The 15479-nt window shown below is 44.0% G+C and overlaps 1 protein-coding gene across 1 annotated transcript; it reads right to left on the reverse strand.

Moving 5' to 3' along the window:
- Nucleotides 1–5996: 5996 nt before the first annotated feature.
- LRRC10 (leucine rich repeat containing 10) lies at nt 5997–6836 on the reverse strand (the record flags this gene model as incomplete). Its single annotated transcript, XM_082850693.1, has 1 exon — nt 5997–6836. The coding sequence occupies one exon, from the start codon at nt 6834–6836 to the stop codon at nt 5997–5999; it is 840 nt and encodes a 279-aa protein (XP_082706819.1).
- Between the last annotated feature and the right edge of the window lie 8643 nt (nt 6837–15479).

Consider the following 15479-nt stretch of genomic DNA (forward strand, 5'->3'; position numbering starts at 1 on the left):
CCCCTGCATCGGCAGGCGGACTCTCAACCACTGTGCCACCAGGGAAGCCCACATTAATCTTTTGATTCTCAATCATACATAACATTTATTAACCATTTTGTTTTGTGAAAGTACCATATACTTTAGTACTCTTCTACTTTTCTATAGTCTAAGTACTGTCTCTTACATAGGAAAAAATTTATGGTGGCTTCTGTTACTTCAAGGTGAAAGATATTTTAAATGTTGGTAGCTACAGGCTGCTTCAGGCACCTCTTTGTATAGGGTATGGATATAGTTAGACGTAAGCATTGTTGTTTGTTGTTTTGTTAGGGTTTCTTGTTTTTGTTTTTGGCAAATGGATCCTAGATAGAGTGTAAGTATGTGCTGAGTTTGATGGTTTAAATGTGAATTTAGATTTGGAGGTTATTGATTTGTCAGTATACAGCAGAATGCACAAGAAATTAAAAACCCAGCAGTAGTTTTTACTGAGTATCTCTGCTAGCATCATGGAGAGAGATTTTATTTGCACAGAGGAGTGAAAGTGTTTTCAAAGAAACACTGATAAACCAGCCTGTTCTGTTTTTGTCCAAAAGTGTGTCTCAGCATTTTAATACTACTTTGTATAAGCTATGAAAACTGGAAAAATTTGTTTTTTGTTGTGATAATAGCTTATATCCTCCAATGTTCACATAAAGGAGAAACTTCTGAGATAATCAGGGAATTATACAGATTTTTACTTTTTTCACTTTTAGAAACATAGCAGTATGTTTGCTATGTAATTTTTTAAAGTACTTTATCACACATCATAACATCAGTGTTCAGCCCACAACTCAGGTAGGTGGAACAGTTGAGCATATCATGATCTAGAAAATGTGCAGAGGTTTCAGTGGGAGAGGTAAGTGGGTTTAAACATTTATCCTGAGGGACCAGGTAGCTTGGAGTAGGATTTTAATCTAAAGTGTATTTGGGCTCATTTTCTCCAAAGGTCTTAAAAAGGATATACCAGTAAGTATTAAAGTTAATCTAAAAAGAGGTAGAAATGTGGGAGCTTAATTGTATATCCAAGAATACACCTATGCTGCTTTTCCTCTGAATTCATATCCTTTGAAGCCTTTATAGATCTTTTCATCATAGGCCTAGAATATCCGGAGTTCACAAATTACAAAGTTTTTTCCATTTCAGAGATAAAGTACCAACCTAGGGCCCTCTAATTCCTGTAAGAGTTTTAAGATGGAGTTATTTTAAACTCAGAAACAGTTATGTAAGCAGTAAATTTTTATTTTTGCAAGGCTTTTGTGACATAGAAATGGAGATTTTTGTAATGTACATTAACAGTTAACTGTGTAGAAATTGTCTGAGTGCTTAGAATTTTTAAATCCATTTTAGTAGCCTTCTGTTATTCTTTGAAGAAGGATAATATGTGTGCTGGGTTTTCTTTTACTCTCCTCAAGTCAGAATCCATTCTTTGCCTGCTTGAAGGCCATGGGACTTATCCCTGCTAACTGCCTCACAGCTCCCTGTGGACTGGTTTCCTGTGGTCTAATTCAGGAGGCACTGGTAGGATTTGGGGAGAGGGAATTGGTATTTTCTTCCTGGTTTTGCTCTTTGTCTCTGGAATTGGCTGCATCCCTGCGAGACCTACCAGTATAGCTCTCTGGGCAAGCCCCTCTTTTCATGACTCAGCTCTTACTGCATTCTGGTAACATTTCTGTTCCCACTTTCTCTCAGCCTTATGGGTGGGGCTGGCGGCTGCTGTGACTCATGCCAAATACAGTCACTTGTATTACCCTGATCTTTCTCCCCTTAATTCTGTTTAGTAACAGTTCCTTTGTGAAAAGTCTCTTTGTAAATCGTTTGAGGTGAATGCATTTTCTTGTCAGGACCCTGACTCATAGAAGTCAATAGGATACTTTGTATGAAATTCTTTTCCGAAGTCTGCCTTGTCTTGTACCTACTCTGGTGTTTTAGAGTGTTACTAGAGCAGAAATGTAAAGAGGACTTAACCTTTTTTTAATCATAGTATTATTGTAGAACGTTGTTGATTCCCAATATGAATAAAGAGTAAAGATTTTAAAATTCTGAGTGTACATAACACCTCTTTCAAAGAGGTATTGAAAAGACTATATGAATAAATCTACACAAGACCCTGAGGATAGTGCCTGACCTACAGTAGTGCTCCGTAAGTGTCAGTGTGTCCCCCTGTCCTGTGGCCTTGGTGCAGGATAAAATCTCCAAAATTCAGGGCTTCCCTGGTGGCGCAGTGGTTGGGGGTCTGCCTGCCAATGCGGGGGACGTGGGTTCGTGCCCCGGTCTGGGGTGATTCCACATGCCGCGGAGCGGCTGGGCCCGTGAGCCATGGCCGCTGGGCCTGCGCGTCTGGAGCCTGTGCTCCTCAACGGGAGAGGCCACAACAGTGAGAGGCCCCCGTATCGCAAAAAAAAAAAAAAAAAATCTCCAAAATTCAAGTAATGTGGTCGAATTATACCAGCCACTGGGGATTCAAAGATAAATATCACCTGTTTCGTGTTCTCAGAAGTGGACAGTCCAGAAAGGGGGAAAAGCGTGTAAACTTGTTTTTTAATGGCATTAATATTCTTTCTAAGATAGAGTACAAGGTGTATCTTTTTTGTTACAGTGGCAAAGGCAGTAAATTATCTAGCAGACACACACCCGTGTCTTCAGTCTCATGTCTCTTGCCCTCATGACACGAATGGGTTTAGTGCCAAGGAATAGTCTCACATTTTCATGTACTTTGGTGATTTTGCAAATTCTAGCATAAGAGGCAGAGGGCAAAGTGTATTCGTTTAGATGTTTAAAAAAATGAATCCTTGGTAATCTTATCTGTGTTTTCCTATATATGTAAACCAGAAGCATTTGACCACTTTGCAGTTATATTTCTTATATTCAAGACTAGAGATAATATTGAAAATTCTACTGAGAAAAAGCTTTTTTTGTTTAATTGCTACTTAACGTTTTTTTCCTTCAAACAAGGAGTTATACTGATTGTACGGTAAATATAAGTATTGTACTGCCATGGTATAACACTTAGTAAAAGAACATGTTAAGTCAACATTAGCCATCACCTGCCAATCACTGTTCCATGCACTTCATACACAGTAATTTGTTTAAACCTAACGGGGCCCTGAGAGGCAGAAACTGTTACCACCTTACTGATGAGAAAACTGAGGCACACAGGTAGGTAACTGACCAGTAAATGTACAAAGGTAGAATGTGATCTCAGGTAGTTTGAAGCGCCATGATCTTAACCATCGTAGTACACTGCCTCCAGGTTACTGTGTGTAGGATATGGGCTTTTAGTTAAAAGTTGAGTAGTTGATTTTTAGAGTACAAGCTGACTTTTCAAGTGTGAAATTGCAAACTTAGTATTGTTTTAGGACAAAAACCTTGGGAATGTCCTTCGAATCCACATTAAAGATTTTAGTTGGCATCATTCATTTTTTTTATATATATATGTAACTCCTTTAGATTATTGGAGCACTTTTTTATTTTTTTATTTTTGGCTGTGTTGGGTCTTTGTTTCTGTGCGAGGGCTTTCTCTAGTTGCGGCAAGCAGGGTCCACTCTTCATTGCGGTGCGCAGGCCTCTCAGTGTCGTGGTCCCCCGTTGCGGACCACAGGCTCCAGACGCGCACGCTCAGTAGCTGTGGCTCACGGGTCTAGTTGCTCCGCAGCACGTGGGATCCTCCCAGACCAGGGCTCGAACCAGTGTCCCCTGCATTGGCAGGCAGATTCTCAACCACTGCGCCACCAGGGAAGCCCCGGCATCATTCATATTTGTGGAAGCTAAAATCCTACATAAACTTCTGGAAGAGATTTTCCTCTGATGCACTTTGGGTTTCAGGACTTTTAAAAGTAAAAATGTTGGGGATTCCCTGGTGGTCCAGTGGTTAAGACTCGGCGCTATCACTGCCATGGCCCGGGTTCAATCCCTGGTTGGGGAACTAAGATTTTCGCAGGTCGTGTGGTGCACCAAAAAAAAAGAAAACTTTTGGTGCTTCAGCATTTTTCCCTTTTTAAGTTTATAATTACGTTAGAATTTCAAGAAAACATCAGAGGGTTATGGAAATGTAAATATGCACTTACATAGTCAATTTATAAAATTGATTGAAATCCTATAGTGAAAACTTGGACAGCAAAATTCATGGTGAACACTTAACCATGTTGTTTAAGAAGTGTTTATTTGTTGTGTATTGATTATTTTAGAACAAAACAGTTTAATTTTGTGTCAGAATGTTTATAATTTGATATCTGTTTCAGACTAGTTAGCTCATTAGATGAAAATTCTGTAGGTCAATAGCTACAGCTTATGGCTTCCTTGGAAAAGGTGGGCCCCGTAATCTTAGGAGGGGGAAGAGAGGGTCAAAAGAAAATCATAGCCATTGTGAAGGATGAGCTGTGATTCAGCTCAGGAGGCAGTCTTGTTGGCAGAAAGTTTCTAGTATCAACTGAGTATAGTGTAATTGCAGTCATTAGGAGTGAGTAAATAGACTGAATCCTAGCTGTCTAATAGAAACCTGGACTCATTATTAAAGGAGTTAAGTATTTGACAATTTAGTGATTAAAAGGACCCTTTAGCAGTCTGATCAATGGGTTGTAGATACTCTACAGACTGGGAGGTGGTGACAGGAAGAGATTATGTGAAACCATGAAACTTTCTTCCTCAGGTTTAGCAAGAAATAATTGTGGTAGGAAAACATGAAAATAGTCTGCTGTATAATGTCATTTTAGAACCAAACTTTGCTGGGTTAAGATGCTTTTATGGCAAAAGTACTTCTTAAAAGCTAAATTCAGTATGTTTTAGTTAAGATGACACTTTTGTGTCCTTGACTACTGAAAGGGTTCAAGAACATAAAGGATTGTGTTATTAAACTACCCACTGACAGCAGTTTGTTTAAATTTGATGTATTCATGGGGAGAAGAAAAGGTCATGATTAACATACTTCAGAGAAATAGCGGCCTGACTACCTAGGTTTATACACCGACCATCAAAAGATTTTATCTACAAAAATCAAACCAGAGCAAGGGCAGAGATACTGAGGCTGAAGAGGCAGACACTTCCTATATATACCACAACCTGCAATTCCAATTTCCAAATGCTTGTTGCAAGCGAACAGATTTCTCACCTACAACTTTTAACCTAATATGATTCTGGAAATGTGGTCCCTGCATGGCAAGAGATTCAATTCAATTCTGGTTCATTATGTGAGTAAACAGGAGGGCTCTGCTCCACAGAGGCAGCCATTCACAACGAGGCTTGATTTTGATGTGACCTCACCGCCAAGGAGAGGTTCTGTTTTCTAGATGACTTTCAGCATTGCCCGTGACAGTCTACAGGTGGGTCAAGGAAAATGAGCGAAATCAGCATGAACCACTGTCAAGTTTTAAAGTGGCAGCTGGATTCCACCAGGGGGCATTCCCAGCAGGGGTGTCTTCTCAGCAGCCACTAAATTTCAGGGGAAAAGCTTCATCTTGAGCCTTTGCAACAACGAAGAGTCTGAATCGGACTGACTAGGTAGACATGTCATTTTTAAGTGGCCTGAATCGGTAATGTCTTCTTACCATTTATGGTCATTCATAGTAAGAAAATACATCCTGCAAAGGGGTGGAGACAGGCCCCCTGAACTTTTAGATGAGCTCTGTAACAAATACCTTGTTTGAGGGGCTCATTGGCCTCATGACCAGCCACTCCTGGAGACTGGAGGAGGTCAAAGGGTCCCAGCCTTTCTTGCTCTTAAGTGTTTCAAAATACCTGCTCAGAGAGGGTGATTTTCTTGCAAAGAAGTTGTCATGCCACCTATAGCACACAATTTCTTCTGGGAGAGATGTTGGCCTTGAGTATTTTCTTCTTGGTGTGAGGTAGGCATTTCATCTGACTATTCCATTTTCCACTGGCAGAGCTGCCCCACCTGTCCTGCAGCAGTCCTTTGCATTCTAATGGAGAGGTCTCCAGAAGATGCTGGAGTTGGGTCCTTGGCATTGAACTACACCTGAAGCTTCTCAGGAGTTGCTAGGTGGAAGTAGAGGAGGCAGGGCAGGCACTTGTGCCTCCTGGCTTTCCTGCCTGGCCAGTGCGTAGCGCCTGGCTTTTCTGGGGTCAGGCTCTGGGGTCTCCTCCGCCCATCTTCCCACACGACGCACCCCTTTAGCCACCTTGGGCGCATTCCTGCAAGGATTGTGGTCATAGATGACCAGCTTCAGGCTTGACAGGTGGGCCAGGCTGGGGAAGTAGCGGATGCTGTTCCAGTCCACATCGATCACCTCCAGGGAAGGCATGTGAAGCAGCACAGGGGGGAAGTCTGTCAGCAGGTTGCCTGAGAGCCAGATGGTCCTCAGCTCCCGGAGGCGCCGGAGCCGGCCTGGCAGCAGACGCAGGGCGTTGGAGCCAGCATGCAGAGTCTTAAGGAGACTCAGCTCACACACCACATCTGGCAGCTGGGTGAGGTAATTGGCCTCGACCCACAGGGTCTGGAGATTCTGGAGCAGGCTCAGCTCACCGGGGAGGTCGCAGAGTTTGTTGTTGCCCAGGTAGAGGATGCAGAGCTGTTTCAAGGTACATACTACCTGGGGCAGAGCCTTGAAGTTGTTGAAATCCAGGGCCAGGATCTGCAGATTTTGCAGCTGCCCCAGCTCCGGAGGCAGGCTGTTGAGGCGATTGTCACTCAGGTAGAGCTTGGCCAGCTGCTGGAAGGAGCACACGTGCACGGGGAAGCGACGGAGCATGTTCCCGCTCAGATCCACTGTCTTGTCCAGCGGCATCTCCTGGAGATCTCTGACCATGTAGTTCTGGCAGCGGTCAGCCGGGACGAAGGCCGCAAGGGCCCTGATGGTGTTCCCCATGGCAAGCCGCAGCCCGCCGACCCTGGGGCTGCTGCCTCTGCCCTGAGGCCTGTCCTCCCCTCTCTTTATAACCTGGGGATTGCGTGACAGAAGCCAGTCACTGCAATAGAGAGAAGTGCTCCTGATAGCAACTTGAGTGTTGGGTGACAGGCAGGGTCCTGGAGGCGGGGTCTCACATACTTGCTTTCAGTCACCTAAGCCCCAGTCCTCTTTATCTACATTTTTTTGTTTGTTTGTTTCAAACGGAAAATAGCTTCACTGTTTTTTCTAATGATAAAACGTTGAGACATTACATAAAGGTGGAAAAGAAGAAAGTGAGAACAACCATAGTTACACCCACCAGGGATAAACACTGTAAACGTTTTATTTAACAGATGTCCTCCAGCCTTTTGCTACACGTAATTTGTTTAAAAAAATATACACTGTTTAGGAGTCTTGTTTTGTATCAGAACATATGGACATATTTTTATGTTTGCAGGTATCCATGCAATTATTTTAAACACCTGCAAAGCATTCCATTATATGGATGCACTGTAATTTAAACAGGTCTGTTGTTGGGCATCTAGGTTGCTTACAGTGTGTCGCTATTATAAATATCTTTGTACATACAGCGTGAGCAGTTATCCACTAATTTCTTTAGGAAATGCCCTTAGAAGTGTTACTGGGTCAAAGATATGCATCCTTTAAAGGCTTTTCATTGGTAGTGTCTCCCCCCTAACCCCACCAGATCTGAACGAGTGTATACGCTCCACAAGTGTCCGTTTTCTTATTTCTTCATTCTTACCAGTTAGTAGTTTTCTACACTTAAAAAAATTTGCCTTTGACAAAAGACAAGTAGAAAAACAGAAGAAAGAGAAGAGGAAAACCAGCCTTCTAAAGCTTAAGTAAATGAGGGTGTATTCCTACAATGTGTCTGTGTGGGATGTGGCTCACTGCCTCTCAAAGGTTTGAGCTTCCTTCCATGGAGCTGAGTTACTGTGGGAAGAAGCTGTCCATCTGGGACATTTCCTAGTACTAGTCTAGGGCAGTCAGGCTAGTTCTGGTCAATGGAAAGTGAGCAGAAGTGGTATAAAACATTTCTAGGCCTGGTTCATTTAGAACAAACCTCACCTTCCTCCACACACTTTCCCCATCTAATACCCAGGGTGACCTTAGAAGCCACCGAGTACGTGGAAGTCATATGTTGAAGTCCTGGGTATCCTGGATCTCTGAATAAGTGCTAGGGTCAGAACACCTCCCCTCCCACACGCACTACCACCAGTTGGATTGAGGTAAATGAGAAACTTCAATTGTGTTAAGCGTGGAGATCTGGGGGCTTCTCTCTTAACTTATCTTAATGAATAGAGCAGTTGTTAAAAATAAGGAGATAAATCCTTATATACTGATGTGCAAAGATATTAAGGATAAATAAAGGGCAAAAAAACAAGTTTCAGAACTCTTTTTTTACCATTCCATCTGGGGAAAAATACACATATTCTTGCATATGCCTAAAAGTATCTGTAATACAAAACAGTGATTATCTCTGGGAAATCTGCCTCAAGGTTTGGGGGTGATAGGAATGCTGACTCCTCCATTTACACCCTCTTGTATTGTTTGTTTTTTTTTTAAACTATATACATATATTACTTTCAAAAACTCTATTCCAAAAGAAACGGATTGTTTCCATTTCCAGAAGAAATGGGTTTCCATTTCTAGCAGCCTGCCTGCTGTCTGGATAGAGTGCCAGGTTTGAGGGGAAGGCTTCATGCACCATTTAGCCTCCTCCAGTGCCTTTACTGCTAAATTGCTTATAATAGACTGAACAGAGCAATACAGGAGCATTCCATGTGAATGGCCATTCTACAGAGCTATTTGGCAGTGCGGCATCACTACCCACCTTCTTTCTTCTCGGTCATGACTAAAGCCAGTGTCCTTGGACTTTCTAAACATTAAACGTCAAGGGCTTATCTTAAGCCCTCTCTTTGCTTTGCTGATTTGTCCTGTAATAACTAGCCTCTCAACAGGTACTGTGCTTTGGCTCTATATTTAGCATAGTCAGTGGTGACCACAAATGGTCATGAAGCTGCTGCCCTGATGTCCCTAAAAATGATAACAATAATAATGATTGCTACCCATTATTATTTATAACTAAGTGCTAAGCACTGAACATGTGCTTTACATATACTGTCTCTTCTCAAAACTCCTGCCAGGTAAATATTTTTTATCCTCAATTTTCAGATGAGAAAACTGAGGCTTAGAGAGGTTTAAGAATAACATCAAATATCTATTGAGCACCTGTTGTGTTCTAGATGCAGGGAATCTGGTGGCTAACAAGATAGATAGGATCCTGATCTCACAGAGTATACAGTTCTATCAGAGTGGAGTTAGGTCACACCAGTTGACAAACTACCCTCACACACACTTCCACTCAGCACTTTAATGCCAACCCCTAAATATGAGCAGGTGGCTAAGGATAACCACACATGAGACAAGCTGCCTCCGTGAGAGGTGGAGATTGAAATAAGCAGAGTAAAAGAAATCAAACAAAAACGATGGAGAGAGCAGAGGAAATTCTTAACTAATTTTACTACAGTATCTTCAGAGAGTTGACTCTGGGGCTTCCCTGGTGGCGCAGTGGTTGAGAGTCCGCCTGCCGATGCAGGGGACACGGGTTCGTGCCCCGGCACGGGAAGATCCCACATGCCGCGGAGCGGCTGAGCCCGTGAGCCATGGCCGCTGAGCCTGCGCGTCCGGAGCCTGTGCTCCGCAACGGGAGAGGCCACAGCAGTGAGAGGCCCGCGTACTGCAAAAAAAAAAAAAAAAAAAAGGAGAGTTAACTCTAACACTTGTGTGCTGCTTACAGTATTATTAGCTCACTTAATTCTTACAACCCTAAAATGTAGGCACTTGTGAGATAATAGAAAATTTATATATTGGTTTCTACCCCTGTTTCCTGGTACAGAGCTCGTAAAACCCTTGTGATTTCCTGTGTGATAAGACCACTAGGAGCATCCCTTGTTCTAATATTTGGTCTTTGAACCCATCCAGACACAGCTCTCCTAAAACCCTTGTAAATTCCTAAGTGATAAGAACACTAGGATCATATTTGTTCTAATGAACAACTCTGGGTGGGCTCCCGGGTGACTACTGGATAGGGGCTGGTCACTGGAAAGACCAAGTCATGATTAGAAGCTTGGAATGTTCATTCCCGCTCAGCCATCCTCCAGAGAAGGCAGAGGGGCTGGAAATAGAGTTAATGATGGTTCATGCCTACGTGAGGGAAGTCTCATAAAATCCCAGTACTAGGGGGCTCCGGGAACTTCCACGTGGGTGAACACATCCACACTGGGAGGATAACACACCCCAATGCCACGGGAACAGAGGATCCTGTGTTCAGGACCTTTCCAGACCTCGCTCAATGTTTCTTTTCATCTGATTTTTCATCTATATCCTTTATCATATTCTTTAACAAACTGGTAAACCTAAGTGTTTCCCGGAGTTCTGTGAGCCGCTGGCAGGAGGGTGCATTGCTGTGCCAGGGGAGGGTGGAGGGTCCCAAAAGAACCTCCAGGAACCAGCCAGCATTTGAATATCTGCCATGACAGAAGGCCAGTTTCCGCCAAAGGAGAACTAAAACTGTGCATCTGGAGTGAAGGAAATCACCTCTCTCTCCTGCTGGACCCAACCCCCAGGGGATCTAGGGGGAGGGGAGGGGAGGGGGAGCCTAGGGAGTAAAAGAAAAGACTGTGTATCCTACCTCCAGTGCCAACTCCTTTCTCTTTGTCGGTCCTCAAGCCACAGGCCAGGCCTCAGCTGGGCAGAGATAAGTTTGAAATTGGATGAGATGTTAAAATGTTGAGGTAGACTTGACTAAACTTTTAACTATCTGAAAGTGTCAAGAAGGCTGTAGGATCTGCCCAAGCTGCTCTCCAGGGCTTGGGGTAGGAATACGCAAGGAGTGTGTGTGAGATAGGAAGAATATGGCTGATCTTCACTACACTCTACTGGATTCAGCACCCATGGTAAGCTGGTATAAAATTAGCAAAGTGGCCCCTAGAAGAACAGCCTATATCAAAAGGAGAACACACTCTCGTGCACAGATATACACATCCCAATGAAAAGACAATCCATGTTGCAAGAGACATCCAGAAACCTCTTGAAAACAGAAAACATAAAGTGAATTGTGTTCCAGTAATTAGCTTTGAGGTACAGCTGGCTTTTCCTTTGTTAAAATTCATGGGGACCATGGTGCCGGATGCTGAGAAGGGTGTCCACTGCCAGAGTCCTGGGCCTTCAAGAAGAGTGATCCAGAAGCAAGCTTATCCTCCTCAAGCCTGAAACCAAGCCTAGACTCCTGCCTGACCATGGGCACCTGTTGGTTTTGACTCCAGACTCCTCCACTGGGGTGTCTGCACAAAAATTTTGTCTGGAACTAAGTGATGTCGGGTCTTCGGATGCTTCCAGGTTCAGTTCTAGTATTAGGGTTCTTAATTGCAATGCAATAAAAAAAAAACATCTTTGGATGATTCAGTGAACAGGAATTTATGACAAGGTGTTAGGATGCTCACAGACTCCCTGGGTGCCCTGAGGAACCTGGCTTGGATGTCCTAACTCAGTGCAGAACTGGCACCCCTGGGCTCAGCCCCTCTGCTTCTCCCTTTGACTCCCTGGTGCTGAACGCTGCCCCTAAACCTGAATGTAGCCACGTTCCCCCTGACCCCCCGAAGGGATTTTTCATAGGCCCTGCTTCTTTGCATCACTGGCAGTTGAATCTGATGGAGAGATCTCACTGGCCACATGCACACCCTAACGTAAGGGAGGCTAAGGTTGAGGTTTTGGATTTTGTGATGGGGGGTGGCCTTTTTCCACCACCAAGATTCCTAAGGTGAGAAATTCCCCAAACACAGGAAGGTGTCAGTTGTATACTGACACCAAGATTCCTAAGGTGAGAAATTCCCCAAACACAGGAAGGTGAGTTGTATACTGACAGATACCCATCACAACTAGCCTGTAGTTTTAACTCTGACCCTCCCGTGGCTGTCTGACCTTGCACAGTTAATTTTTCTTCCTATATCTACAGGACTATTGGAGCAGTTTATTAAAGCAGACTTACTTAATATGGAATATATGTGGATTTCCCAGAGCTGGAACATGGCTAGTTTCCTAAACAATTGTGTAATGTTAAAAGACTGAATGGAAGCATTATAATCTTAAGGCCTTCAAAAGAATCCAGGAACATTCAGTGTGACAGCTGTATCAGCAGATGACAATACTACTTGGGGAAAATGGTATGTCAATTAAACATTAATGGGTAAGAACTGTTTCCATCAGTTACTAGTAAACGTTTATTGAAATGAAATGAAAGCAATCTATCAAAACAGGACTACTACTAGGTAGCATTTTGTTAGCCTGGTTCTGTTATGTACTTAAAAGGAAAAAAGAAAAGATTTCATATTACTATAATCTATAATTTAGATTTATGATTAATTCTGACTTTTACTATCTTATTATGGTTTATGAGATGGCAGTACAGTTTAGTATTAAAAGCAAAAAGTTTTTTTGGCATTAAAGAGACCTTGTACAGTTTGAACCTGGACTCTGGTATTTATTAGTTTGGGGGCTTTGGGCAAAGTTTCTGTGCCTTGGTCTCCTCATCTTGGGAATGAGGAGAATTCCCATGAGGAGAAATGGGAATCACCTTGGGCTCCACCTCATTGAGTTACTGCGAGGATTAAATAAGATAATGTACTTAAAGTAATTAGCACAGCATCTGACTTACTAACCATGAGCAGGTATTATTGCTGTGCTTTCTTAAGACACTGTGCTGGGATCATTGAAGAGTGAGTGAGCTGCAAATGTGTCCTCTGCCTACAAGCTGCCTACAACCTGAGCGAGTGCGTGGCTTAGCGACCCCCTGTCAGCTGAAGTAGAGCTGGGGTTTTGGAAGACTTCTGGGAATGTTTGCCCAGCATCTAGAACAGGACAGACACACAGTTGGCACTTGGTAAGTGTATGTGAATTACCGGAATGGATAGACTAAGTATTTGATGAGAGGCAATTGTATGCTTACACAATAAAGCCAAGGTAACCTGGGACCCTGTTTTCACATGGTGTTGCATCAAAAAAAAAAGTCATACAGCATCCTAAAATAATGAGACCCAATTTAAATCTTTATCATAGTCACTTGGGAAACTGCAGAGGACAGATCACTTTCACGATGCCCAGCATTTCTTCTTAAGACTCCCTCTGCCTGCCTTTCCCTCCTCCATCTCCCGCCGAGGCGCTCTCCCTGAGCACTGCCTCCATACTGTTCCAGGGGCTACGGGAGATGGTGCGGCCACCCTGCCCCAGCTCCCCGCCGTTTTCCTATTCCCACTCCCTGGCAGGCTGTCCTGTCTCACTTTCTCCTCGCTCTCTTTGTAGCCATTCTTTTTCTCCCCCAAACAGCTGTCAGCAGCCCTGTGAGGGCTGTCTCCAGACTGCATTTTCTCAATTTGCACAGTAAAGACCCAAAGCAGATGGGAAACCTCATTTGGGCACTTCCTGGGGGGCAGCCCAGACCGAAAATACCAGGCAGATCTGAATATCCCATTGCTTGTGTGGTTCTTGTTGCTCTGCAGATGGTTCCCCCTTCCAGGAGCCCTGTTCTCCCTCCTCTCTCCTTCCACTGGATTTCAACACCAGGATTCCCCAGAAAGCCGGTTTCCAAGGCAGAAAGGATCCCATCCTTCTTACTGACAGAGCAGAAGGGCAGTCCCGGAGACCCCTTCCCACTGAGGCTCCGCCTGTGGGAGTTGAAATCATTTAACCCTTTCTAGTGGATTTTTTCTGCTGTCTGGGTTTGTCCTGCCCTTGTTACCGAACTGAACTTCGGTCCGCTTGCCCTCCCTGCAGCAAAGCCAACCTACTGACACCAAGTTGTGGTGAAGGAACGTAAGTGCTTACTGCAGGACCAAGGAAGGAGAATGGGCAGTTCATGCTCAAAAGACCCGAACTCCCCGATGACTTTCAGGGAAGGCTTTTTAAAGATAACATTTGGGGTGAGGGCTGCAGGTTCCCTTGAACCAAAGGGTGTATGTTTGTGTGTGTGTATATGTGCATATCTGTATGTGTGTGTATTTATGTGGGTATGTATGTATGAATGTATTGCACATGTATGTATAGGTGTGTGTATCTGTGCATCCCTGCAAGTGTGTATTTATGTGTATGTATATATGTGGTTTGCATGTATGTAGTGTGTGTGTGTGTGTGTGTGTGTGTGTGTGTGTATGTGTGTGTGTTCCCTTGAAAATCTTTTCAGGCCAGCTCCTGTTCTTCAGGTCTCAGCTTAATGGGTATTTCCTCAAAGAGGATCTCCCTGACCACCTTATTTGAGCTGGCTGCTTCCACTCCCCAGTTTCTCTCCACTTAGCTCTTACCACAATTTGTGATTGTTTTATTTACTTCTTAGTTCTCTTTTTTTTTTTTTTTTTTGTGGTACGCGGGCCTCTCACTGTTGTGGCCTCTCCCGTTGTGGAGCACAGGCTCCGGATGCGCAGGCTCAGCGGCCATGGCTCACGGGCCCAGCCGCTCCGCGGCATGTGGGATCCTCCCGGACCGGAGCACGAACCCGTGTCCCCTGCATCGGCAGGCGGACTGTCAACCACTGCGCCACCAGGGAAGCCCTACTTCTTAGTTCTCTTGCTGCAGGAGACTTGCCTGAAGGCAGGCCTTGTGCCAATCCTGTTCACTGTTGAATGCTTAGCACTAACGACAGCACCTCAAACGAAGTGGGCATTAATTTACTCAACAAATAAGGACAGAATTCCCTGCCTTCCTGGAGCATTTGAATGAAAGAATGAGTAATGTATTACTCTCAGTTTGATAATGTAAACTCAAATTGCTGGTAGCCAATGACTTAATATATTTATGAATCCATAGATTTTTTTCCCTACCATCGATGATCACTGAGGTAAAAGAGAGTGGCTCTGAGAAAGTCTCAGAATTTATTGAGAATAGTTAACAAGATATACACAGGGTTGGAAAAACCTGGAAAGGAGCTCATATTTGCTTGGCAACCTGTAGGATAAACTCCAATTTTGTGCTTTCCTAGAGCACAATGCTGGGATGAAGACGAAGATTTCCCCTGAGAGTTCAGCCTACCACTATGAAATGTGCCTGCTCTGTGGACTTGCCCACAGCTGGATTCCAGAGAAGTCTCCCAAAGTACTCTGTGAAGTTGATTAGAGTCTCACTCAATGTCGAACTGCTGGAACCTGTTCAGTAGCATTGCTGAGCTAAGACAATTATTCTGAGAAAGGGGGCTTTGGCAGTGAGCAGTGAAGTGAAACACGAACCCTGAAGGAGTTCCATCAACTCGATTCACAACTCACGGGTGGAGAGCCAGGGGGAAATGAACAGAAGTAGGAAAGGCAGCCTTTTTATAGCCTGTGTGTGAGTGAAAGGAACCAAAGCCAGGAAGATGGACCTTGAGGGGACTCAATCCCTACGAACCAGCAATGAGGGATACGCTCTCTGAAGCTGTGTTTCTTGACGGCCCTGGATAACAAACGGGCCTTACTCGTGATTACAGCCTAAGGCCATTTCAGTGACCATCTGCCCCCTGCTTTACGGAGCAGAATTTGCTATCAGAACATGGCTCAGTCCTTCTTACTTCATTGGCAT

Source organism: Leucopleurus acutus (genome assembly GCF_964270905.1).
Source record: "Leucopleurus acutus genome assembly, chromosome: 11".
NCBI classification, from domain to species: domain Eukaryota; kingdom Metazoa; phylum Chordata; class Mammalia; order Artiodactyla; family Delphinidae; genus Leucopleurus; species Leucopleurus acutus.